General features: G+C 38.9%; 1 protein-coding gene across 1 annotated transcript; it reads right to left on the reverse strand.

The window, feature by feature from the left end:
* Positions 1 to 770: 770 nt before the first annotated feature.
* LOC127443679 (methylcytosine dioxygenase TET2-like) lies at positions 771 to 18463 on the reverse strand. The gene is given in 9 exon segments (XM_051702443.1): positions 771 to 5333; positions 5551 to 5905; positions 6147 to 6284; positions 11313 to 11402; positions 11518 to 11668; positions 12480 to 12688; positions 12881 to 12974; positions 13077 to 13167; positions 15650 to 18463. Coding segments are annotated over 9 exon segments (5103 nt in total). The 5' UTR covers positions 18240 to 18463; the 3' UTR covers positions 771 to 3948.
* Positions 18464 to 25813: the final 7350 nt, after the last annotated feature.

The raw sequence follows: 25813 nt of genomic DNA on the forward strand, positions 1-25813 counted from the left end.
ATTTGAATGGAAACAGGCAGAAGACGGCAAATTTCCCAAAAAAATCTTTACGCATTTTCACTTTGCCGATAACAAAATAGCACGAAAAGTGGATGGAAACTAGACTAGTGACAGTTAATTTTGTCACATTTCTTTTCGTGACAGATCTTTCTGTCTTCTGACTGCTGTAATCCACCTATTGTTTTCCTCTTCTCAAACATTGTTGAATCATATAGGTATTTTTTATTTTGCTATTGGAGCAAATGGGAATGCAAAAATAATGTTTTGCTGTGGTCTCTCATTTACCACTAGTGAATTATATCCCACTGTGAAATGTGAAAAGGGTCCAAGGCTTCTGTAACTGACAAACAAAAGAAAACTGGAACCACCAGATCTATAATTTGGAATTTGAACAAGGATACCAAGTGTCATAACTGGTGAAAAACTACATAGTGCTTTACCTATGTGGAAATGTGTTGGCATCAGAAATATTCCCACCACAGAAAATGACTTTTTCCCCCCTCTATAATAATTAACTTTTAATTGCATTATTATGTGGTATACTATTGTGTGTTGATTAAGAATTCATTTTGAAATCATATGCCTGGATACTTTCTGAAGGCACTAAAAGTGGAATGTATTTTTAAATGTATTAATTATAAGCATTAATTATTTTAATAATTATATGTTTTTATAAAAAAAATAAATAAAAAAAACTAATAAAAATGCTTAAAATCCATGCAAGTTATTTGTAAAAGTAAAAAAGGACAATGTAAATGCTTGAAATAAATATAAATTTTATTAAAAACACCCACATTTCAGCAATATTAGGAATGATATAACACACTGCTTTCAAATAAACTGCATTCAGCTCTTCAGCACATAACAGTACTTAAGTATTCAAAGCCATACTTAATTCAACATTTAAGCATAACAAACTTTAAGGGTACAAGGGAAGCAATACAAACAAGGCAGAAAAAAAGAACATTTAAGCCTTTAGTGTCTAATGGCTGCTATAGCTTAATGTATGTTGTGCACCACAGTACATTAGTTGAAGTCAGAAAGTCATTCAAGTAAAGTTGGCTACACTCAGAAACACTCAGGAAACTTCAAGTATGGCTATTCTTTTTACCTGCTATATCCTAATCACTCCTTTCTCTTGCTTCATACACAACTTACGAAGGGTCCTGTACACTGAAACTTAACATCTAATTGAACCTACAAAACTGGAAACTTCTTCCATAACTAGTCAATACATAAAAGTATTTTTTAACAGGAAACCTGGTATATAGTAAACTTTTCTGTTTGGTTAAAACCGCTCTCTGGTAAACCGAAAACCAACAAGAAAAAGGTTTTATTGCTGTCTGTGATACTAATAAATTACACTACTAATAGACGTGTGTGGTAATGGTACATTTAACCAACAAAGGAAATTTGTACATAACAAAAGCTGGACTTAGAATGAAGAAGAAAGGATTTCTGCAATGCATGTGATATATTCAACATGGCATAATGCATTTACAATAACCTATCTATTTCGAATTTACATATTTTTTGCTGAAAAATAAATTGAAGTGCTTTCATTTTGTTAAATGTCAGAGTGGAATGAGTTGTTTTTAATTTATTACCAATAATGACTCATCAAACATCTAATTTATTTGAATAGACAGGGGAGAATAAAAGGCGTTGACTTATGTTTAATGGCTGTAAATTCCTTTAGCCTCTAACTTTACACAAGCACCTTAATGTGAATTAAATATTTTAACTGACTTGGTCTAATCTTTCAGCAAAAAGCAAAAGCAATGTTTTATGTCAATGCCACTTTCTCTTTCATTAACTCAGTGCATGTTAACATATGTTCAAACTACTTCATGAAAGGTTTATCAGCATTCCACTTGAAAACCATACAAAAATGAGGGTCATTTTATTTTTCTCACAAAGTTAGATTTGTGTGTGGTATATACAATTCCATAATTCATTAGGATTTAAGATGCAAAGGCTGATACCTGAATTAGAGAAGACAACAATAACACAAGTGAAAGAAATTAGCTAACATATCCCTGATTTTACAATTCCATTGAAACTTGAAGTTCAAGTTATACTTTCTTGTATATCAAGATTGAACGATGGCCTGATGGTATGTGTCATATTTGCTTACAAAGTGTTTGGAAATAAAAGAAAAGAAACACCTTGGTATTATAATTCTATTGCCAAACTAGATTTGAGGTATATGATAAGTAGATTATTTACATAATTCATAAGCATTTTCACCACCCTTCTCACATTATACTCTATTTATAGCAGGTCAAGCAGCACCATTTCAAATAAGATCAATTCAAACCCAAAGAAAAAGTTATCTTCTTAATTAAACCAAATTACAAGCATACATTCCAGAAAGAAAATAATTGATTTACTGTATAATATACAGTATCATTTACTGTACAAATCTCAACTTATACAGCTAAGAACCTCCACAGCAAGCCGAGCCAGCTGTCTTTGAAACAGTGATACAGATGTACAGGTAACCCTCTTATGTGTTACTTGATAAATGCTTTGAGGAGATAATATTGACCGTCATTTCCCCTAGACTCTTAAAAGAAAAGGTTACCCAAAAATGAAAATTCTCTTGTTGATTGAATTCAGTACAATGGCAGTAGACAATGACTCATTTAATAAAGCACCAAAAAGTGCCATAAAAGTCAAATATATCATATTCCAAGTCTCCTGAAAGCAAATTATTATTTTGTATGATGAAAAGACCGTAATTTAAATTGTTTTTCACTCTCAAATTAAATGAAATCATTACATAAACTATGTAAACAATGCTGAATCCAGTAAGATGGCAACATTCATAACATCAAACCTTGCACGTCTCATTAGCAAATGGTGGTCTCGAGGCACACAAGAACAAATGACTTGTTGAAATATGATGCATGGACTACTTTTATGACACCTTTGGGTGTTTTATAAAATGGTGAGTTACTGTCTACCACCACTGTTTTGAATTCAGCCAACAGAACTGGATTAAATTATTATTGAATTATCTCCTTTAATTTTTCACAGAAGAAAGAAAGTCATCTTGTTATAGATCTGCGGTCCAGCATTCTGAAATTTCAAGAACATAATGGTTACAATATATATGGCTCAATATACAGTATATAAATATAAGTATAAAGTATTTGTGAAATTGTTAGAGCACCAGAGAAATTCTGTAAAAAAGGTTTTGTACATTATGTTCAACTGTCAAACAATGGAATTCATCATGAATTTTTCCACATGTTTTCCACATTTTGAAATTAAAATGAGACTTCAGTGTAGAGGATTAAGCCTAACTCAATAATTGAGTGGCATTCAAAAATGTCTGGTTCTTCAGATTGGCGGACTATTATAAAATCCTCACTATTAAAAAAAAAGTGCTTCTAAAAACACTAATTAAGCTAGTTTATTTGGCTAACATATTGTCTTACTTTCTCATTTTTAAACATCAATAAGTTATCAAAATAATAAAATAATTGTGTAAATATTATACTAACAAGGTGTTTTGTTGTGTACTTGTAAAGAAATGCATTTGAAAAGACATCTGCTTTCAAAACATTCTCTAGCACCATGAGTAGCCAGTACTTCGTACTTTGTTTCCAGTAATTTGTCCAGATTTTTTGGACTATAAGCACCATGGAAGAACAACAGTGTGTTATCATAAGAAAGTAATAAAATAATAAATAAAAACTTCCAATTGGTCAAACAGTACAGCTTGACCTCTTAAAAGCTGACAAGCCCGATGTGTAAAATTCCATTGATCTATATCTGCTATGCCTTTCTACAAAATGTGAAACTGGATCTTACTAGTCTATTGTCAGTAACCTCACACAAACTGAACAAGCATTCTGGGTTATATGGCCAGTGGCACTAAGGTCAGCAACACTATTCTGTAGCACCATTTCTGTGAATGCTCTGAACCTATGTAGGTTTTCACAGGAAATTACTGTAAGGCCCAGTCACCTTGGTAAAGGCACAGGGAGTTGTGCTTACGTATGTATTGGTAGTGCATGACATTGACCGTCCAGTAAGCATGAGGAGGAATCGCTTAGATGGAGGCTCTGAGGTTTCCAAAAGTTCTGTATGTTCTCGTTTCACCTTCTTTCCACTGCTTTTGCTGGATGTGTTTTCAGCACCCTGCTTCTCAGCATCCTCCTCTTTCTCCCGGGCTTTCTCTGCCATTTTGGCCTCCCACAGAGCCAGTCCATGTTTTGCCTCATTGAGGTTCTTGTGTTGATAGAAGACCAGAGAGATACGTGTGGGATGGTTGCGGTCAGGCTTCTTGAGTGGCGTAGTTGCATGGAGCTCACGTTTAGCACACTCAATAATGATTGATCCATGACTAGGTGCCACTGCCACCCCTCCAATTTCAGAGTCAAGGAAGTTGTGTTCACTGTCAGACCACATATCTTCCTTTTCTTTTTGCTCTAAAGTCTGCGAACATGGTTCCTGTTTGACGAGGGGATTAAAGGCATTATCAGTGGAATGCCTCAACTCTGGAGGTTGGTTCGGGTTGAAGAATTCATTGCCCAAAGGATGAAACACCTGAGAGGTACCATTTGCTCCATGTGAGTTTATCTCAGAATCTTTATTACTTTGCATACTTAATGTATTTAGATTTGGAGAAAACATCTGAGGATTCAGGGACATATGAGGCTTGGGGTAAGTTTCAAACTGGCTGCTTTTACCAACAGCTTCATAGTCTAAATGTGAATGGGCTGAGGGAGGCCTGGAGAAGGCATCAGGTGGCATACTAGGGTTATAACCTGGGTAATGTCCCATAGAGTGCATTCCAGGTCTCATGATACAAGTGCTATAACCCTTGACTGCCAGGCTAGGCTCTCCATAGTGTGGTGGATAGTTGACCCCATAATGTTGAGGTGCACTGTACTGCTGCTCTGAGTGCAATGAATTTATTTGGGGATGACACATATAATTATGCTTTAGATTGGAAGAGTAGTAAGGGTGGTAGTTGTCCATGGGCCCTCCCCCATTACACTGGTAACCTGTGTAAAGGGTGTTGGGTGTATAAGACCCTGAAAATGGTGTGGATGAACAAGACACATTGATGTAAGAGTTGGAAACGTGTAAAGCGGGAAAAGGACTGGCAGAGGAAGGTGTTTGAGGATGCAGTTTTGCTGGTTTAAAACTGTTTGGCAAGGATCCTGGTGGATTTGAGAATCTAGAGAATGCTGGGCCAGTGTAAGTAGGAGCAGGATTGGTACATGTTGGCTGCTGGTGCCGCTGCTGAGGCGGATGGACTGCATGAACATCTGAGGACTGCCCAGAGTCCGCAATAATTTTCATGTTACCTGGGCCTGGATGAAATATATGAAGAATGGGAACATTGTATAAAAATGTAAACTCTTGGTGTTACATTTTTTTTTATAAACATTGGAATATGTTGCATTACTCAGTCACATCCTTTAATATTTATAGTTATTCTTTTTATGTATTAGCCTTTTCCCCAACTTTCAAAATTTTCTGAGTCTTAGTTTTATATATACTGTAAGTTTTAAGGCCTTGCTTCTATACCTTTTACAGGTGTGTTCTGGCCTGGATTCTCATAAGCACTTTGTTTCTCCTTTGCTTGCTGGGTGTTGTCCATTTTGGAATTCGGTGTGTTGGGGTGGGTTGGCTTGTTAGTGGCAGCTTTCTTGGCGTCCAGCTTCTTCTGCTGGCATGACTTAGCAGGCTCTGGCAGCATACGTACCTGTCGACGAAAGGCTCTGAGCATCTGAATGGCACCATCCTTGGTCTTCTCCAGCTGAGCCTCAGCACTGCCAAACTCATCACTGGATGAAGCCTTGTATAAGGGAAGCACATGCAGTTGCTCATCATCAGGAATTTTTCCAATCTCGCGATTGTCCTCTCGTGTTAGCGTGCAGACCTACGATAGGAGAAAAGGGAGGAAGACTTAGTGTGTTTATTTTGTGATATTGTAGACACTACTTTATTCTAGCCACCTTTTGTTCTCTACCATCAGAGTATAAAGCACAATTAATGTCTAATTTGCATAGGGTTGTAATCATTAATTCAGCGGATTGCTTTGGTGAATGCTTGTCATAAGAAGGTACTGACAACTAATAATGTATCAGTCTTAATAATCACTGAAAAATTTTTATTCTTACCACAGTACTGCCTCCCTGCATGTTGTGCAGGTCTCTGTGAGCATGGGCACAGAAGTCTAGACAGGCTGTCACTCCAGAAAATGGACGTCCTTCTATTAGGCCCAGACGACAATCAGGAGCTCTGTGTTCATGCTCCACCTGTCAAATATCAGTAGATATAAGACATTTTGGGGCAAATTCACCAAACAGGTATGTCACTTTTACTCATGGTATTTCAGCATAAAAATCTGCGTCTTATGATGCCTTCACATGCTATCGAAATTATCCTACTTCCCAGTTCTGAAGTTGTAATTATGAGTACATCACATTCAAGTGCTTTGTTGTCAGAGAGAATAGGAAACATTGAGGATGCCAGGTTCAATCATCATTTCTTGAGGAACTCAAGTAAGAGTTACATAATACATTTTAAGATTTTAGCCAGCTTGCTGACGATAAGGGAATTTTGGTCAAACATATGCTATTTTCTCTGTGTAAAAGTGATTAAAGGTTGCAGCATTTACAAAAATTAATAAAACCTATCGTACTCTCCTCTGCCATGTTGAAAGTTTATGTCTCCTCCCAACTCGGAAACAATTTAAACCAAATAATATGTGCGTTAAATCATTGCAATAATATTGCTTCATTTTATATCGCCAGCCAAATCATTACCACAATATCTATCCCAAGTCAATCCAGATAAAACACGTACATCTCCAAGATGTCTGTTTAAGAGCGTTTCATCTGGAAAGCATCACATTCTAATTAACATCTGATAAACATCTTACAAAGATCAGATTTACATTCATTCTAAATCATAAACATCTCAAAGACATCTGCTGAATGTCCGTTTGAAATCCGAGAGCAAACGTCTTATAGACGTATTGCAGATGAGCAAACATTCTAAAAAATACATCTTCCAGATGAAAACACACATCAAATAGATGTCTGAGTGATGTACATGTGCTATCAGGGAAGTCAGGTCAGTCATTTTTATTTGTATAGCGCTTTTCACAATACACATATTTTCAAAGCAGCTTTACAGAAAATTTTGCTGTAATGTCTGTCATTGAAAACCGCATTGAGCTGTTTCATTGAATATTTCTGAGGTGAAAGAATGCTGTTCTTCAAACATTGGAGATGTGATTTTCAAAGGACAGATTGCTAACAAACCTAACAACCAAGTTCTGAACTGTAGAAGACAACTTAACTGTTTATCCATTTGAGGGGCAAATTATATTTTAGCATCTAGCAGAGTTTTGGCAGAAATGTGAAGTTTAATTCTAATAATAATAATAAAATAATTTTATTGTCACGTCCTGTCACTCTGTCAGTCTGGGTTTTTGTCTGACGGGACCATGGCAGGGAATACAACCGAAACCATGTGCTCTTCGGTCCGTCTTGTTTCATGTCGGGAGCACGGTGTCTGGATCCTGACTTCATGTCTGGTTCGGTTTCGGTCTGGGTCAGGATCCAGACACTTGTGCTCCATGTCTGTCTGTTATTGATGTGGGTGCATTGCGCTTATGTCATCTTGGCAGCATGCACTTGCATCAATAGTTTGTCTGTTTTTCGCGAACACAGGTGCGCCTAGCATCACGCTTACGTTGCGTTGTGTGCCCGGGTTGCAAGCTGTCTTCATGTTGTGCTGAGGTTCGGTCACTTTGGTCTAAGGTGTCGGGTGTGTGTGTGTGTGTGTGTGTGTGTGTGTGTGTGTGGCTGAACTCTCGCACAGGTGTCCTGTTTTTTTTTTTTTTGTCGCCTGTTGAGTGCATAGCATGGCGTTTGCCTCTTGATGTACACTCAGGTTTTGTTTAGTGTGAGAATGCGTGGCATCGCTTTGTTTGGCATTGCTACGCATTCTCTTGTCTTGTTTGTCGATTGGCATGGGCGTCTATTGCCTTATTGTCTTTGCGATGTGCGCTCATGCCATTAAGCTGTTTTGTTGTCTTGTGAGAGTACGTGGGTTTGTTTTGATTCTGTATTGCCGCATGTCTCTCTGTTTTACGTCATACCCCGCCTCCTTGTTTGCCCATTATTAGATTATTAGTCACACCTGCTCTGTCTTGCTAACCTGTTTATTTCTCTCCCTGTTTTAGTCTCCTCGTGTTTGCTGTCCAGTGCCAGTTCATCATGTTTCCAGTCTGTTTATCTCATGTCAGTCCTGTCAGTCGGTCTGTTTCCTTCTACCCTGATTCCCATAGCCCAGTCCGGTTGGTCCTTTTCCCTGTTTCCCCTGCCTGGATTATTTACTTTGTGTTTTTCTCCTTCGGGGTAGTTTATGTTTGTTTTTTCCCCCTTTTGTTTGAATAAATTCCCTGATCGGTTTCTGTCTTTTTTGGGATTTATTTTCACTCTGAATTTGGGTCCTGAGCCTCATTCTCTGATCGTGATATTACAAACTGGCCAAGATGGACCTAGCTGAGATGTTCTTTCAACTGGCCGCCAACGCGCATCGCTAGTTAAGCAGCTTTTCAGGCTATGGCAGGATGATAAGTCTGTGTGGGGTATGCCCTTGAATTTGTATCATTGTCCCCGGGTCTGGGATATGATCAGACCTGCCTTATTGACCTCTTTTGGGCAGGTCTGAACAAGCCCATTAGATCCATTGTCCCAGAAATGGGTGAGGATGCGGAGTTTCCAGAGGCAGACAGGCTTGCTCTTAAATGGGAGGAGAACATCACGGCCTGTGCCTCGGAGGACTTCCAATTTTCATCACAACCCGAGGACGAGGGCACCCCGAACATGGAAGTGGATGCCTCAGCCGAGCCCACTGCTGCTGACCACCAGGAGGTGGAGGCTGCTACAGCAGCAGTGCCCCTCGCCGCCCAGAAGAGGAGGAGGAGGGCACCTACTCCTCAGTCACTGCCAGCATCCATGGCCACGGAGGCCATTCCCCTGCTGCTGCCAGTGCCCACAGCCACGGAGGCCATTCCCCTGCTGCTGCCAGTGTCCACGGCCACAGTCAATGAGTCAGCGCCCATGCCTGCCATGGTCAATGAGCCAGCACCCACGCCTGCTACGGTCAATGAGCCAGCGCCCACGCATGCCACGGTCAATGAGCCAGCGCCCAGGTCTTACACGGTCAATGAGCCAGTTCCTGAAGCCTCATCCGTCCCAGAGCCAGCACCTGAAGCCTCGTCTGTCCCAGAGTCGGTGTCTGAAGCCTCGTCCATCCCAGAGGCAGAGCCAGCGCCTGAAGCCTCGGCTGTCCCAGTGCCAGCTTCTTCGGTCCCACAACAGTGCTCCTGGCCACCCAGAAGAGGAGGAGGAGAAGGGCTCCTGCTCCCCAGTCGCTGCCAATGCTCCCGGCCACGGAGGCTGTTCCACGGAGGCTGTTCCGCAGTCGCTGCCAGCGTTCCTGGAGGTGTTTTGTTTGATGTTCCTGTTTTGGGACGCCGGGAGGGGAGTACTGTCAAGGTCCTGTCACTCTGTCAATCTGAGTTTTTGTTTGGCAGGACAGTGGCATCATCGTCCTATGTCTGTCTTGTGTATGGTTGTATTCCCTGCCGTGCACTCTACGGTCCATCTTGTTTCATGTCGGGAGCACGGTGTCTGGATTCTGACTTCCTGTCTGGTTCGGTTTCAGTCTGTGTCAGGATTTATTATCAATCTGCGTTTGGGTCCTGAGCCTCATTCTCTGATCGTGACATTTAGAAAAGCACTTACAATAATTTTTCTGTTAAAACTCATGCATTATTTGAGCTGTAAAATTGTTTAAATTGTAATTTTTTCAGTCATTTTAGGGTTTTAAGGTTTGTTGACATTATGTTGTCATGACAACAAAGTTGTAAAAATTGGCTAGGAATTGACAGAAAAGGTTAGTAAGTGATTTTATCACACTAAAATCATGGTAACGCATATTGCTTACATCTTGTGGCTAAACTTTTGAAACAGTGAGTATTTTAACGATTACGGATTGGCCCCATTCACTTCTATAAGTACCTTGATTTTGTTTTTTTGTTTTTTTAAAGGATCAAAAAAAATGTTTTTGTGGTAATCAGTATTTTGTCACAAATGCTGTCGATTGAGTTTAACTTGTATTCAACGCGGAATATTCCTTTAACCCCTCCCTCACCTCACACACTGCCTGCTCACCTGCTTGAGGAGCGGGTGAGAATCTCAGAAGCAGGTTCACGTATATCTCACTCGAAAGGTTTTAAACATAACACAGAAATTTCAAAAAGTGGAAAATGTGTATGATAGAGTATCTTGCAACGCTGGCATCTGATTTGAGATCAATGATTGCGCATTTACATTCATAAAGTTTACACTATAATCATATTATCTTCACTGACTCATCATTGTTTTGTCATTTTAGATGTTTATTAAAAATATAGCTTCATCATAGTGCTTGTTTGTTGGATAATCAGTCTTATGAATATTTTTTTTCTATTATTCGGTAGAATTTGTTATGCTGAATATAAGGTATTCAGCTTTGGCCACATTCCTGTTTGAAATACTGGATAACTTTACACAGAATAAGTTAGTAAGTGACTTTATTACACTAGGGTCATGTTTGCAAGTACTGTATTTGTTTAAGTATTGTGGCTATACTTTTGAAACAGTATGTATTTTAATGGTTTGTGTATTGGACCAATTTATTTTCATTATATGTGCCTGACTGAACTCCATATTGGTCAAAATAATTTTCTGTGGTAATCAACATTATGCCACAAATGCTGTCAGTAGAGTTTAACTTGTATTAAACCTGAAACATTCCTTGTAAGAATAAATATCTATGAATTTATGTTGAGTCTCTAAGCAGTTCTTGTTTTGTTGGCAATGCTTGCTCTCATTTTATTTTTAAAAGTTTGAACAAAATATCATAATCTTCGATTTGCAAACAGTTCTATAGTTTTCATTTTTTACGTGTTCATACTTTTGTCCTATGATTGAAATACAGCAAAATGCCCCCAAACTCTTTTGGTTTAATTTCCACTTAAATTTAGATGCTGTGAATTGTTGCACTTGACTAAGATAAATGACAAATAATAAACATAAAAGTAACATATTTAGATATGTTCAATGAAACATTCCTGCTACAAAGTATTCTATTTACATGTAAGAAAGCTTACATTTTTTTTTAATGCTGATGTTTAAGGATTTCAAAATAATCACATAACTGTATATATTGTTGATAATAGTAAGTGACCAAAAAAGAGAGCTGATGTAAATTTCAATGTATACCTGATTGCAGTAAGCATCGGGTGCCATTTTTCTATACAATGGGGCCATCAAAGTTGCAAGACCCTGGAGGTTTTGTTCCAGTTTCTCCTCCTGTAAGGGAATCAAAATACTTACGTTAGCTCTAATTTCTTATGCCCTTTAAACAAATCATAGTGCTATCTTGTGATAATTAAATCAGTCCTATGTTTGTGTTTGAGCATCTCACCTCGTTGGGATCATCCCCAAGAAGTTTAAACTTTCGAGGGACTTTACTCCTTGCAAATTTGCAGCCATTATAGTACATGCTCCAGGAACAACCAAATGAGAAAGAGGCTCCACAGGCATCAGGCTCAAAACCCTGACATGCACATGTTCTCCTGAGGATGACGAAGTTGGAAGATATAAATAATCTTTTGTAAACATATCTTAGAATATTCAGGATTTCTGTGTGTGTCCTGGGGACATGTTTAGCATGATGTGAATCTTTATTAACCAAAGTCATTAATGACCAAATAGGCCATAATGGACTCGTTGCTTGGATTCAATCTGAACTGACAATAGTATGCAGTGGAGATTACTTTAAGACTATATGGGGAAATACAGCTTCCCCTAAAATTTCACAAGAAATGCGGCAATGACAAGTTTAATATATGTACAAATAATCTATATAAATTACATGTCACTCTTTGTGTGTATTGTAATTTATTGTAGCAACATTTTAGTTTTTTCTACATGAATATGTCAATAGAAATCTGTGGGTGCATGGCCTTTTGAGCCCCAATGAAGCACGGTGTCTACGGCAGATACCTGTACCATTCAAATCAATAGCGCAAAAAACAATGTTCTTTGGACGAGAGTCTCTAAACACAACATTTTGGGTCCTGCCTGGACACTATGATTCTCCTAGATTCTACGGGAGCTTCATGACTGCTGTTTAAATTGGATCGGCATCTGATTGCCTATTAAACTTTGGGCTTTCAATCAATGTATTTTTGCTCTGCCTGGAAGCCTGGCTTTTTTATATCAGTCTGAGCAGCTTTTGGGAGCAACACTGCAGATACCAAAAAACAATAGTTTGTGCTTCATCACTTTTGAAAGGCACTGCCACTGATAATATAATAATAATGAGTTTGGGCAAGTGAATGTCCATTTTTTCTGTGAAAAGCAATATCAAGCACTTGTCCTTACTCCTCATTGAGAGCACATCTGCGGTTGGTTAGGGCGCCATGCTTTGTTAGAGTACCACTGAGTTCTGAGTAGAGACTGTCAGCCAGGTTGGTTGGAATGCCTTCCCAAATCAAGATGACCACCACTATACAGGATGCCTCGCATGAGTGACCAACCCGCTCTCGCACCAAGACCAGGAGTTTCTCATCCACACTTGCCCTCCGTATTACCTACACAAAACAGTTCACATAGTTCACAGTAGTTTGTGATTTCTTTCATGTAATTTTTTTTTTCCATAGAAGATGCTGCGGATAAGAAAAACATGCATGCTTTGATTAACCAGAACTGCTAAGATAAAGAGAAGCAATACACATGTAATGCACTCAAAAAGAGAACCTAAAGGATTAAAAAATTGCCTATACCCATTTGGCGATGGGGCAGCCCTGTGTGCTTTTGCCTTCCTTGCCTGTATAAACAACTTTCTCAATCCTAATAGCACCTCCGGTCAGTCCAGACCTGTCAGGGGAAATATAATGTAAAATTCACCTGTTGTACTGAGAGAGTAGGTTATGAAGGAAAATTCACTTTGAGCATGATATGAGTTTTTTAATATCATACCTTTTCTCCATAACTTTGCGGATACCTGCAATAGTTGGGGCTGATCCTAAGTGAGTATAATATGGGCCTTCATCCCTTTCACTGATTTGCTCTGTATGTTACAGAATATAACATTAGAATGGTGTTGTGCATTTTGGAGGAGATATTCATTATTAAAACTGTTAAATGGTAGGAATAACTACTGTTGACATGATTTGATGTCATTAATAATAACACAGAATTAACTGAATTAAAATATTAAATTATTACTTTTAAATATTATTAAAATGCCATCTTCTGAATAACACATCAACAAACATGGATGTGCACTTCTAATGTTTACCATATTTTCTGGAAAATAAGTTACACCAGGTCAAAATTGTGTTGTTGAGAAAAAACAAACAAACAAACAAAAGCAGTCGCAACTGTGTATAAGTTGCACTGATAGTCTGACAAAGGTTGCATCCGACGGCAGTAGGACCCAGGAGTAGCTGATTTCCTCTAGCTACTTAGCTTGTCAAGTCACTCCCTGAAGGATATCAAGATCATATCACATTGTATTTGTAGTCTCGTTTTTATCATGTGTGCAACCATTTTACATATTTTTGATGTTTCATAAAAATCTTAGAACATGTTTATTTGTTTATAATATGTGAAACTCAGATTTAACATACAGTGCAAATAGCTTTTACTCAATATTTAGTCTGTGAGTGAAACAATATTTTAAAAAGTCATTTTTATTTGTATAGTGCTTTTTACAATACACATTGTTTCAAACCAGCATTACAGAAAATTATGCTGTAATGTCTGTTATGTCTTAAATGTCTTAATGTCCTCCAGCAGGTTCATTTTAAAACATCACTGAAAATCATGCCTTAACATTCAAATATTGCTTGCTGTTGTGTTCTTTTTGTTAAAATAATTATTTGTTCATACAGTAGAGTGACAAGACATATGCATTTTTGCACTGGGTTGTAATCAGGGCTTGACATTAACTTTTTGGCTCACCAGCCACTGTGGCTAGTGGTGCTTCAAAGTCATTAGTCACTCATCATTTTCTCTAGCCAAAATCCTCCACTTCACGAAAAGTGATAAAGGTAACTGGAGACTTTAACAATAAATGCATTTATTTGAACATTTTATTTGAATGAGAAGGACATAAGTTAAGCAAGACACAGGCCTAACGATTTAAGTCATCTCTTGGAATATCTGAAAGCAAACATGACCAGCCAGAACAGGTGTAGCATAGAACAGGAGGAAACTTTTTCAATAATTCATGGAAGTCCAGACTTTATACCCCTTTATTTCAAAATTGTACAGGGCTTGCCCCTATGAAAGTTTACCATTGTTCTTCCATTGTTTAACAGTGGCATTTGTAATAATAAGGCCATAACCACAGGGAAGACCATTGATGGTTCCACATTACTGTGGTTAGGTCAATGTAGATAGTCTTTCTGAAAAATAAATTATAATATTTGTTATGTAAAAATTAATAGCCTAAACACATTTAGAAATTTTAAATACAACTTTCATAGTTTCACAAAAGTCTAATAGATTTCATACGAATATGTAACATTCCTCTCATAATGCCAGTTAATGTTATTACAGAAAACAATTTGATACATTTTAGTAAGGGTGATGATTGAAAAATGATTGAAAAATCTTGTAATTTATGTTAGCACATGCCTCGGTGTTGTTTCCCCCTTTTTCTTGTCAGCGCTGTTTATAATTTCAAGGCTGTCTAGCCGTTTGAGATGTTTGACTTCCATCAAAGCACTGTAATGTAGAACAATCTATGTAAAATTTTGAATAGGCTGCATACGTTTTGTGATCTACACCACAATATTGAGGGAAGCCTGGTTGAATCTAGCATGTGATTAGCTATCCTATCTCTGCGCAAATAGTGATAAATCGTGGATAATGAGGGAAGCACAGTTGACATGCACAATAATGTTGCGTGTGACAGCGGTCTTAGAGTAATCCTGTTTGTATGCACAATAATGCTATGGTGGAAATAATATTTAAACTGGTTGCATAAAATACTTTGTATAGGAATAATGCTTTGAATAGATTGTGCTCTACGGACCTCTACAGAGAGAATATATGACGGTAGTTTTTCATATGTTTGTGTGTAAGCATATGTGCTTTAATGTGCAGTGTATTTGCCTGCCCTTACGGAAATTGAGATTTCATGGCAAATTTGCAGCAAACTTGCCTCAAATTCACCACTGATAATTTTCACATGCAAATGAGCTTTGTGGCAAACTTGGGGCAAATTGTCCATTGTTACCAAAGGTTTGCCGGAAGTTCACCACTACTGGCGAAGAGCTGCAAACTTCTGGCAAACATTTGCTGGCGAATCAAAAGCTCATTTGCATGTGAAAATAATGAGTGGCAAATTTGCAGCTAGTTTAGATTTTTTGTAAGGGTGGCATCAATTACAATATACAGTATAAGTCTCTTTGGACAGTAAGTTGAAGGACCTTTCAGATGACACAAGAGTTGTCTTATATTCCGGAAAATATGGTAAACAACTGTGGAAATGTTTAGATTTGTATAAACTAGACTAATAAGAGCTGTGTAAAACCTCTTACCATCACAGTGACATGATGGGATATCATACTGTGTTTTCACGGGTGTATTCAGCATGTTTTTTATTGGTGTATCAAGCAGCTTCATGGGGGACTCCAGAAAGCTTTGTAACCCATTTTTTTTAGGTGGGGTGAAGTCTTGTGGTTTGCACTGGTCCTTAATATTCCACTCAGCACTTGTGGAGAGCACTGTCACTCCCCCAGCCATCTCGACTTTCACCTTATTGGGTGACTTGATTACCAAAGGCTTTCTTTCAAACACAGGTGAGAGCTGATACTGTTGTAACTGCTGTTCCAAGGTAGCTAGAATGCTCCTCCGTTGGCTTTGTTCACAGACTGAAGAAGGACACTCCTGCGTTACTAGCAGAGGCTTGAATTTGGTTTTGTCTCGATCTTGCTGCTGCACTTGAAGGGTTGGCAGTTGAGCTGGGGCCTCTAAACTTGCATAGTTTTCACTTTTCATGTCCTGCATACTTGGCCTGATGTAGTTAAGGCCTTGCCTCTCCTGCCTCTGTAGAAGGTGCATTCGCAAGGCTGCACATCTCTGTAAATCTGCTTGAGGTATCTGTAGACCATTTGGAACTTGTTGTGACTGTGAATCCAGATTCTGGGATAATTCTAAATGATTGTGTACCCTGTGTTGGATAGGTTGCTGGTAGTTCACTTGCTTACTGGTGTTTTGAGAGTACTGTATGTTCTGCTGGAGGTTCTTTTGGATCTGTATTGCATCACTAAGCTTAGCTTCCATTTCATTTGACAAAGGCTGTACATTTGACTTAGAAGAGTCTGGAAATGTAGAGCTTGATCTCATAATTGGACTAGACTGAGTTTGTTCTGTTGTTTTGTTAGCTAGAGGTAACATCTGGGATTCTGAATTAAGAAAGCCCTCAGTTTTAAGCCTTTTCAAGAGTGGTGCATCTACCTGGCTCTGGGAAGTGTCTTGTGATTGTGGAGCTGCTTGTATTCTCTGCACATCCTGAGGGAGCTGATTGGGGTATGTGCTGGTGGTCTGCCGATGAGGCTCAACAGGTGGTGGCTCAGAGAACAAGCCTGGGGTTCGAATCTGGTCCACTTCTTTATCATTTTTGCATTATTGCTGGGTTTTGTTAAATTGCATGTTAATGTGACCATGCAAACCAGAATTTCTCTGTTGACATACAGGGCTAGAACTGTGGGGAAGTTGTGTACTGGGTGGGGAATATTTGTAACATTCTTGTGTCTGAATTTCATGCGAGGCAAAGCTGGGCTTACTGAAATTTTGATACTGGAAGCTGTTTGAGTGTACAGAATTTATTAGATTACTATGACCCTGTTGGATGGTATCGTGCTGCATTTGGGCTTGTGTAAGTAAAAAATCCCATATGTGAGGGTGGTTGGTAGGTTGCTGTGGTGTTGAAGCTGAGTTTAAATCAATCCAGTCCATCTGAGATGAGTGATCTATACTCTTTGACATTGACTTTTTTTTACCTGGATGTGGAGTATTATCTTGCTCACTGCACTGATTCCGATGAGCTGCTGAAAAGGCCTGGGACATTATCCTGTTGTCTACTGTTTGAGGCTCAAAAGTCTGTTGCTGCAGTAAAGAATCTCTATCGCCCTGGATGCTTCCAACCATTTGCATTTTCTGTGGTATCTTAAACTGTAGATTCTGCTGACCTGTCTGAGTGCTTTGTGCCTGAGGGCTGGCTGGGCTGCTTAATACATTAAACATAGGATCCTTATCAGTTGAAAAGGAGGCACCTGCCATCATTGGGGGAAATTTGTAAGACTCCTGGTTGAAATCACTGTTGTACTTAGAGAACATGCTTAAACACTCAGTGTCATTTGAAAGGTCTTCTCTATCATTCTGAATCTGTGTACTACCATTGATGCCTGTTTGTGATGTGACATTGGACTCCAAACCCGCTTGACTCAGTGAATGTGTTCCCATCTCAGTAGGCTTCTTTTGCTCAGTTGCAAAGCTAATAGAGTGTCTATTCACTGTACATTCTGGGTTGTAGCCATTGCTGCCTTGCACCTCAAGGATTGCTTTGGCAAGTGGCTCAGAGACAGATGTTTGTTGTGAAACAGGAAAACCTGAGGTAAATGAAGGTGAAGGAATTGCCTGCTCAGACAGGTTGCTGGTGACCTGATCTACTTTAGATGAGTAGGTTTGAGGAGCAATAGAAATGTGTTCTGGGTAATACTGAGACAAAGTTTTTTCTAACAGGTCACCAGTTGTACCCTTCTCTGAAGGTGGGGCCATTGTAGCACCACTGGGCACTGTAACCTGCTTGTTCCTAGATAGTGAGAAGATATCTCCATTGGGAAAATTACAGTTTCTATTTTTAAGTTTTAACTCAGAATCCCCGGGCTTGTTGTGCTTGGAGAATTCCTCTAATCGGTGCTCCACTCCTGCCTCTCTTTTATCCCAAAGCCCCAGGTTTTCATCTCCATTCATATCTGAATCAGTGCAGTGCTTTTTAGGTTTGTGAAAGTCAAATGTCTGTTCACTGAGCACATGCTTCATCTCTCCATTCATTTCATACATATTTTGATCAAATATCCCCTGAATGTTAGCTGGGCTGGAACAATTCTCCCCTTGTTGTTTCATTGGGTAGACCTCTGGGCTGTGCTTGAAATATCTCCAGTTGGTGTCCCCATTGAGCTGCTGAGAAAAAAAGACCTCAGGTGACTGATCTCCATTCTTCCGTTTGGTGAGTGGAGTCTCTGTCTGCTGAGTGGTACTGATTTATGCAAGTATCAAACTTTCTTCAGTCTCATGTCTGGTCTTTTCTGTTTCCATCTGGTCTGCTCTGAGTCCATTCACAAGGCTGCCCTTCCTTCGTACTACAACAAATAAATAGATCAGCCAGAGCACTCATACATAGTATTCTATTGAAATCCAAATAAATGCATTTCATGTTTATAAAAAAAAAAAATATATAGATAAAGGATTAGGGATTGTCATGATAGACAGAAAAAAGCTGCTACATTGGGATGCACACAAAAAAAGCACCAACATCATGTCTATATTCATTGCTGTTCTTACATTGTTCATTAAAAACAATTGAGAGGTTAGATTGTATGGCTAGAGAAGTGGGGAATATGCAGGTATATGACAGAATTAATATATATATTTTTTTGTCCTTTTATTTTTGCACATAAGATTCAAAGCAGAAATGAGTTATACGCAGTGTTAATGACACACAGTGACACAGAAGAGGAGACACAGTCTTACTCAGTGATAAAATTAAGAAAAGTTTTGCTTCTTGAGAAATTAGGGCTTGTGGTTTAATCAAAGAGCATTAAAATGAAAAGTGAAGAAATTAGAACAGACATATTTTACTATTACATAATACAGTGGCATGTAAAAGTTTGGGCACCCCTGTTCAAAATTTCTGTTGCTGTGAATAGCCCAGCGAGCAAAAGATGGCCTGATTTCCAAAAGGCTTAAAGTTAAAGATAACACATTTCTTTAATATTTTAAGCAATTTTACTTTTTTATATTCATGTTTTACAGTTTAAAAAAAAAAAAAAAAAAAAGGAAAAGGGCCCAAAGCAAAAGTTTGGGCACCCTGCATGGTCAGTCCTTAGTAACACCCCCTGGCAAGTATCACAGATTGTAAAAGCTTTTTGTAGCCAGCTAAGTGTCTTTAAATTTTTGTTTGAGGGATATTCGCCCATTCTTCCTTGCAAAAGGCTTCTAGTTCTGTGAGATTCTTGGGCCGTCTTGCATGCACTGATCTTTTGAGGTCTATCCACAGATTTTTGATGATGTTTAGGTCGGGGGACTGTGAGGGCCATGGCAAAACCTTCAACAAACGCCTCTTGAGGTAGTCCATTGTGGATTTTGAGGTGTGTTTAGGATCATTATCCTGTTGTAGAAGCAATCCTCTTTTCATCTTCAGCTTTTTTACAGATGGTGTGATGTTTGCTTCCAGAATTTGCTGGTATTTAATTTAATCCATTCTTTCCTCTACCAATGAAATGTTCCCCTGTGTCACTGGCATCAACACAAGCCCAAAGCATGATCGATCCACCCCTGTGCTTAACAGTTGGAGAGGTGTTCTTTTCATGAAATTCTGCACCCTTTTTTCTGGATTGCAGAATGTTTTCTGGATTTTGAGGTGTGTTTAGGATCATTATCCTGTTGTAGAAGCAATCCTCTTTTCATCTTCAGCTTTTTTACAGATGGTATGATGTTTGCTTCCAGAATTTGCTGGTATTTAATTTAATCCATTCTTTCCTCTACCAATGAAATGTTCCCCTGTGCCACTGGCATCAACACAAGCCCAAAGCATGATCGATCCACCCCTGTGCTTAACAGTTGGAGAGGTGTTCTTTTCATGAAATTCTGCACCCTTTTTTCTCCAAACATACCTTTGCTCATTACGGCCAAAAAGTTATATTTTAATTTCATCAGTCTGCAGGACTTGTTTCCAAAATGCATCAGGCTTGTTTAGATGTTCATTTGCAAACTTTTGATGCTGAAATTTGTGGTGAGGATGCAGGAAAGGTTTCTTCTCATGACTCTTCCATGAAGGTCATATTTGTGCAGGTGTCGCTGCACAGTAGAACAGTGCACCACTACTCCAGAGTCTGTTAAATATTCCTTAAGGTCTTTTGCAGTCAAATAGGGGTTTTGATTTGCCTTTCTATCAATCCTACGAGGAGTTCTCTCTGAAAGTTTTCTTGGTCTACCAGACCTCAACTTGAACTCCACCGTTCCTGTTAACTGCCATTTCTTAATTACATTATGAACTGAGGAAATGGCTACCTGAAAACGCTTTGCTATCTTCTTATAGCCTTCTCCTGCTTTGTGGGCATCAATTATTTTACTTTTCAGAGTGCTAGGCAGCTGCTTAGAGGAGCCCATGGCTGCTGATTGTTGGGACAAGATTTGAGGAGTCAAGAGTATGTATAAAGCTTTGAAATTTGCATCACCTGGCCTTTCCAAATGATGACTGTGAACTAGCCATAGCCCTAACAAGCTAATTAAGATCTGAGACCTTGGTAAAAGTTATCTGAGAGCTCAAATCTCTTGGGTTGCCCAAACTTTTGCATGGTGCTCCTTTCCTTTTTTCACTCTAAAATTTTACAAAATAAAATAATACACTAATATTGCTTAAAATGTTGAAAAGAATGTATCATCTTTAACTTTATGCTTTTTGGAGATCAGTTCATCTTCTACACACTTAACTATTCACAGCAACAAAAATTTTGACCAGGGGTGCCCAAAATTTTGCATGCCACTGTATAACTGTAACAGGTAAGGACGGGCAGGGAGGAGGCGGGAAACATCTGAACAGTCAACGTAAAGTTTAATGATAAAACTCAACATAAAACAAACGTAAACAAACACAGACACATATGTAATGCGGCCGCGTGTGTCTCTCTCTCTCTCTTGAACTGGCGTCTCCGGCTGCCCCTTATCTCGCTCACCCGCTGATCAGCTGATTCAGTGGTGGACATGATCCATCATGGCCCGGCCATGCCCTCCTCCTTGTCACACTCCTCCCCCACCCAATTCAGGCCGGGGCGCCACCGGTCTGACTAACTCCCCCCCATCTCTGGGGGGGAGACGCTGCCCTTGGCCGTTCTGTCAGCCGGTGGTCCACCCCGCCTCCTGTGAACCTGGGGGGAGAGACGAGGGGAGGCGGGGCAAGAGGGAAAGGGTAAGTGGAGACACACAGAGAGAGAGAGAGAAAAGAACTTGCTCGCCGGCTGCTGGATGTGCTGTTGCCTGGTCCTCAACCGCTCCTCCGCCCTCTGGTGAACACCAGCTCGCTCCTCCCCCGGCTGATGGCAGCGAGTCCTCCGGGCCGCTGGCGGACGGAACCACTCCTCCCCTTCTCGGTAGATGGCCGTGGTTCCATCCCCAGACAGACGGCTATGGCTGCTCCTGTCTCCCTGGTTTTGGCACCACTGTAACAGATAAGGACGGGCAAGGAGGAGGCGGGAACCGGCTGAACAGTCAACATAAAGTTTAATGATAAAACTCAACATAAACAAACGTAAAAAAACACAGACACCAACACGGCTGTGTGCATCTCTCTTTCTCGAACCACCATATCCGGCTGCCCCTTATCTCGCTCTCCCGCTGATCAGCTGATTCAATGCCGGCCGTGCTCCATCACGGCCCAGCCACGCCCTCCTCCTCATCACAATAATATAATATAATATAATATAATATAATATAATATAAAAAGAAAACATATTTTTTAATGAGTTCCAAAAACAGTGTAAATGTAAAATTGACTAAAGTTGACCAAAAAGAGAGACATATTTTAAGTATTAATAAATATTTTGATATTTAAAACATCATTTTTCATGTCATTCATATACACTCACCATCCACTTTATTAGGTACACCTGTACACCTACTTATTCATGCGAATATAGGAGCTTCAAATTAATGTTCACATCATCCATCAGAATGGGGAATAATGTGATCTCATTGATTTCGACAGTGGCATGATTGTTGGTGCCAGACGGGCTGTAACTGCTAATTTTCACACACAACAGTCCCTTGAGTTTACTCAGAATGATGCCAAAAATAAAAAAAACATCCAGTGAGCAGCAGTTCTGCAGACTTAAATGCCTTGTTGATGAGAAAGCTCAACAGAGAATGGCCAAACTGGTTCGAGCTGACAGAAATGCTACGGCAACTCAGATAACCACTCTGTACAATTACAGTGAGCAGAATAGCATATCAGAATGCACAACATGTCAAAACTTGAGGCAACTGGGCTACAACAGCAGAAGACCATGTCGGGTTCCACTTCAGTCAGCCAAGAACAGAAAGCTGAGGCTGCAGTGGGCACAGGCTCACCAAAACTGGACAGTTAAAGACTGGAAAAACATAGCTTGGTCAGATGAATCTCAATTTCTGCTGAGGTACACAGATGGTAGGCCGCAGCCTCAGCTTTATTTAAATTTAGTTAAAACTGCAAGCAATTTGCAGAAGAACATATTACGTCAGTCGTGTTTCAGCACTGCTCTTCTGGTGGATGAATCTCATGATTTGAGCTTCACTTGACATTGCATGTGTGTGATCATGACTGGAGTTATTCAGAACCAGAGTCATAACATGCTATTTTCATGTTTATATTATGTTATATAATTAAACATTTAAAACTTAAATATTACTTGCTTTGATGAAGATAAAAACACTATTATTTACATATGAATTCATGAATTTTACACTTATAGCGCTTTTTTTACACTACACTCAAAGCGCTTTTACATTGAGAACAGGGTACTCTCCTCAACCAACACCAGTTTCCAGTGTATTTTAATATGATTTTTAAAGTGTTTTATCTACTATAAATGTTTCTATTGTACTACACTTTTAAATTTAAGAAGTGAAACTCATGTTATGGCTGATACAATTTCAGTGGAAGACTCTATTATTTTTATATTATATTGTACAACCTCACTTGATAATGCAAGTGAACCATAATACTACAATAGTATCACCGTAAACTAAAAACATAAAATGAGTATTCAATTATGATGGGTGTGACGAGGAGGAGGGATTAGCCCAAACGGGCTAATCAGCCGAGGAGAGGGATAAAGCCGAGCCGGATATGGCAGTTCGGGAGAGAGAGAGACACACCCAGCTGCCATGTGTGTTTATGTTTGTGTCTTTTTAACTTTTCATTAAATATTATTTTGATGGTTCAGCTGGTTCCCGCCTCCTCCTTGCCCGACCTTTACCTGTTACAATGGGGATAAAATATACTTTATTAAACATGAAAATAATATGCTTAAATATGCAATGTAACAATTACAAGAAGTAAATTTCAGAAGTCATACATAAACATGTGACGGTCAGTACTTCTTTCCTTTGTTTACAGACACAACATAATGACACAAGGATGAACAACATAGACCAGCGATTTCACACCAAATCCGACCCGACAGCTCAAAATAAAAATAATTTTTATAGGCTTAATGTAGTGAATCGGGATAAGGTAAGGACATTATTTTGAACACTGATTGTTTAGGTACTCAATCAGTAATAGCAATTTGTTCATTTTTAACCAAAAATTCATACATGGTGCAGTTTTAAATTAGTTGATAGGTGCTGACAAAAAAGGTTTTCATAATTTGCTTATGGATTTATTTGTAATACAGTAGGCACATTAGATGTTTTACAAAAACATTTGTCTTCAGACGGTGACTTTATATCTATATACAGTATATGCTTTAGTGTGTCAATAGGAAATATACATTTTGAATTCCAAATATTCCTTTTGCAAATAAACTAGAATCGAAGTAGAACAAGGAGTCCTACAATAAATGGTATGCCCCCCATAGAGCCTTGATCTCAACATTGAGTCAGCCTGGGATTACATGAAGAACTGTGGTAAGTTCTCCAAGATGCTTGGAACAAACCACCTGCCAACAACAAAACTGTGCACAAGTGTACCTGGGAGAATAGGTGCTGTTTTAAAGGCAAAGGGAGGTCACACCAAATATTGGTTTAATTTTTTATTTATTTTTTATGTTTACTGCATTTTGTATGATGTTCATTGATAACTAAACATCCTCACTATACAACATTCCTCACAACTGAAGACTTAGCCTAAAATTTGCACAATACTATACTATATGTATATTTGAATTCCCTTGAACAAACAAGTGGCCATGACAAATAACAAACTCTTTAATTGTGTTTTCCCTCTCAAGTCACACTCTGCTGTTGTGAAATATACAGTAAGCCCATGTCTCAAAATAGAGGTCATTAGGAGTAATTATTTGCATGTTCAGCAGTTTCCTTATGCACAGTCAAATTTTAGCAGCTAACAGGCAAGAGTACATCAGTAACTGGGCTTTTGTAGTTCACATTACAATTCTTGCTACTTTTGAGAAATTAAAAAAACAAAGAACTGGTTCTGATAGCTATATACTAATCACATTTAATGAACTGAGGCCTCAAGAGTCTAACCTATACAGGTGTAATGGGTGAAATTTCCATCAAAATTGTCACCCAAATAATGTATTTCCCCCTTTTAAAAAATGTTCAGTGACGATGAATATCCAGAGTTTAAATTGTGCCAACCATCTGGCCATCCACACTTTTGCCATACAGTATCCATTTGTTACTGATGTTGCTTGTTACAGAATATAAAGATTTGAGTATGTATGCATGTGCATTAGAACTGTTAATATGTGAGTTTGCTGGGGGTTCCTAATACTTTTATTTGGTTCCTAATACTGCATTCATCAGTTGTAAGTGGCTTTGGATAACATTTATGATTAAACTGCATCAAAATATCTCATTAGAAAAATGTATTGATTCATATTTTGCACACAATTCTACAGATCAGCAAAGATGAAACTGCCATGCAGGACATCTAATAAGTAAAAGATGCAGAATGTTTTCCATCTGTCCAGAAAAGAACAAAAAAGAAAGGTTTAAAAAAAAAGTGTGAAATGGAGGAGGTGCTGGTCAAAATTCAAAATTATTTTTACTATTTTATAGATATTTTTGAGCTCCAAACCCCACATTAACCCTACAGAAGATGGGGACGATGATGATCACTGAATAAACAAATCAATTTGGGTCTGTTCCTCACATGAAGCTATCATATGTCTTCTGAAGACTTGGATTATAGCCCCCCTTGCCCCCAAAAACCCCTCAAGGGTGTCAGAGCTTCTGTTGCCCGCCATCAGAGACAGATGAACAAGCAGTTCAGTTCAGTACAATTTTAGTTATGTAATGAAATAAATTAATATGTTGGCACAATTATATTTTTGTCTACAAAACTCATTTCAAACATTTAAGCATATGCCTTCAGATCAAAAGGTTTTTAAGATCATGAGAAACATTTCAGTCAAGTGACCCCAAACTTTTGAATGGCAGTGTACCTACACAACCTCCGGTCCAATCACAGTTCAGTTGGGACTTGCATCGGGCCATAGTACACAAGTGCAGGAGGCTCCCATGCCTCAGTTGGATACGCAGGTCACTGATCCTACTTGGCCCCCAAATGGTTAAGTACACAATCACACACATTTACATGGTAAAGTTACTCCACTGGGCTCTAGCACTCTCTGCATGCACCCTGTATGTGTGTGTGTGAAAGAGAGAGAGACAGACGTACATCACGCAGAGAGTGAGAGGATCCATATAAATAATGCGTTAGATTTCATCAGGTTTTTTGTTGAGCACTGCAA

Source organism: Myxocyprinus asiaticus, chromosome 7, assembly GCF_019703515.2.
Source record: "Myxocyprinus asiaticus isolate MX2 ecotype Aquarium Trade chromosome 7, UBuf_Myxa_2, whole genome shotgun sequence".
NCBI lineage: Eukaryota > Metazoa > Chordata > Actinopteri > Cypriniformes > Catostomidae > Myxocyprinus > Myxocyprinus asiaticus.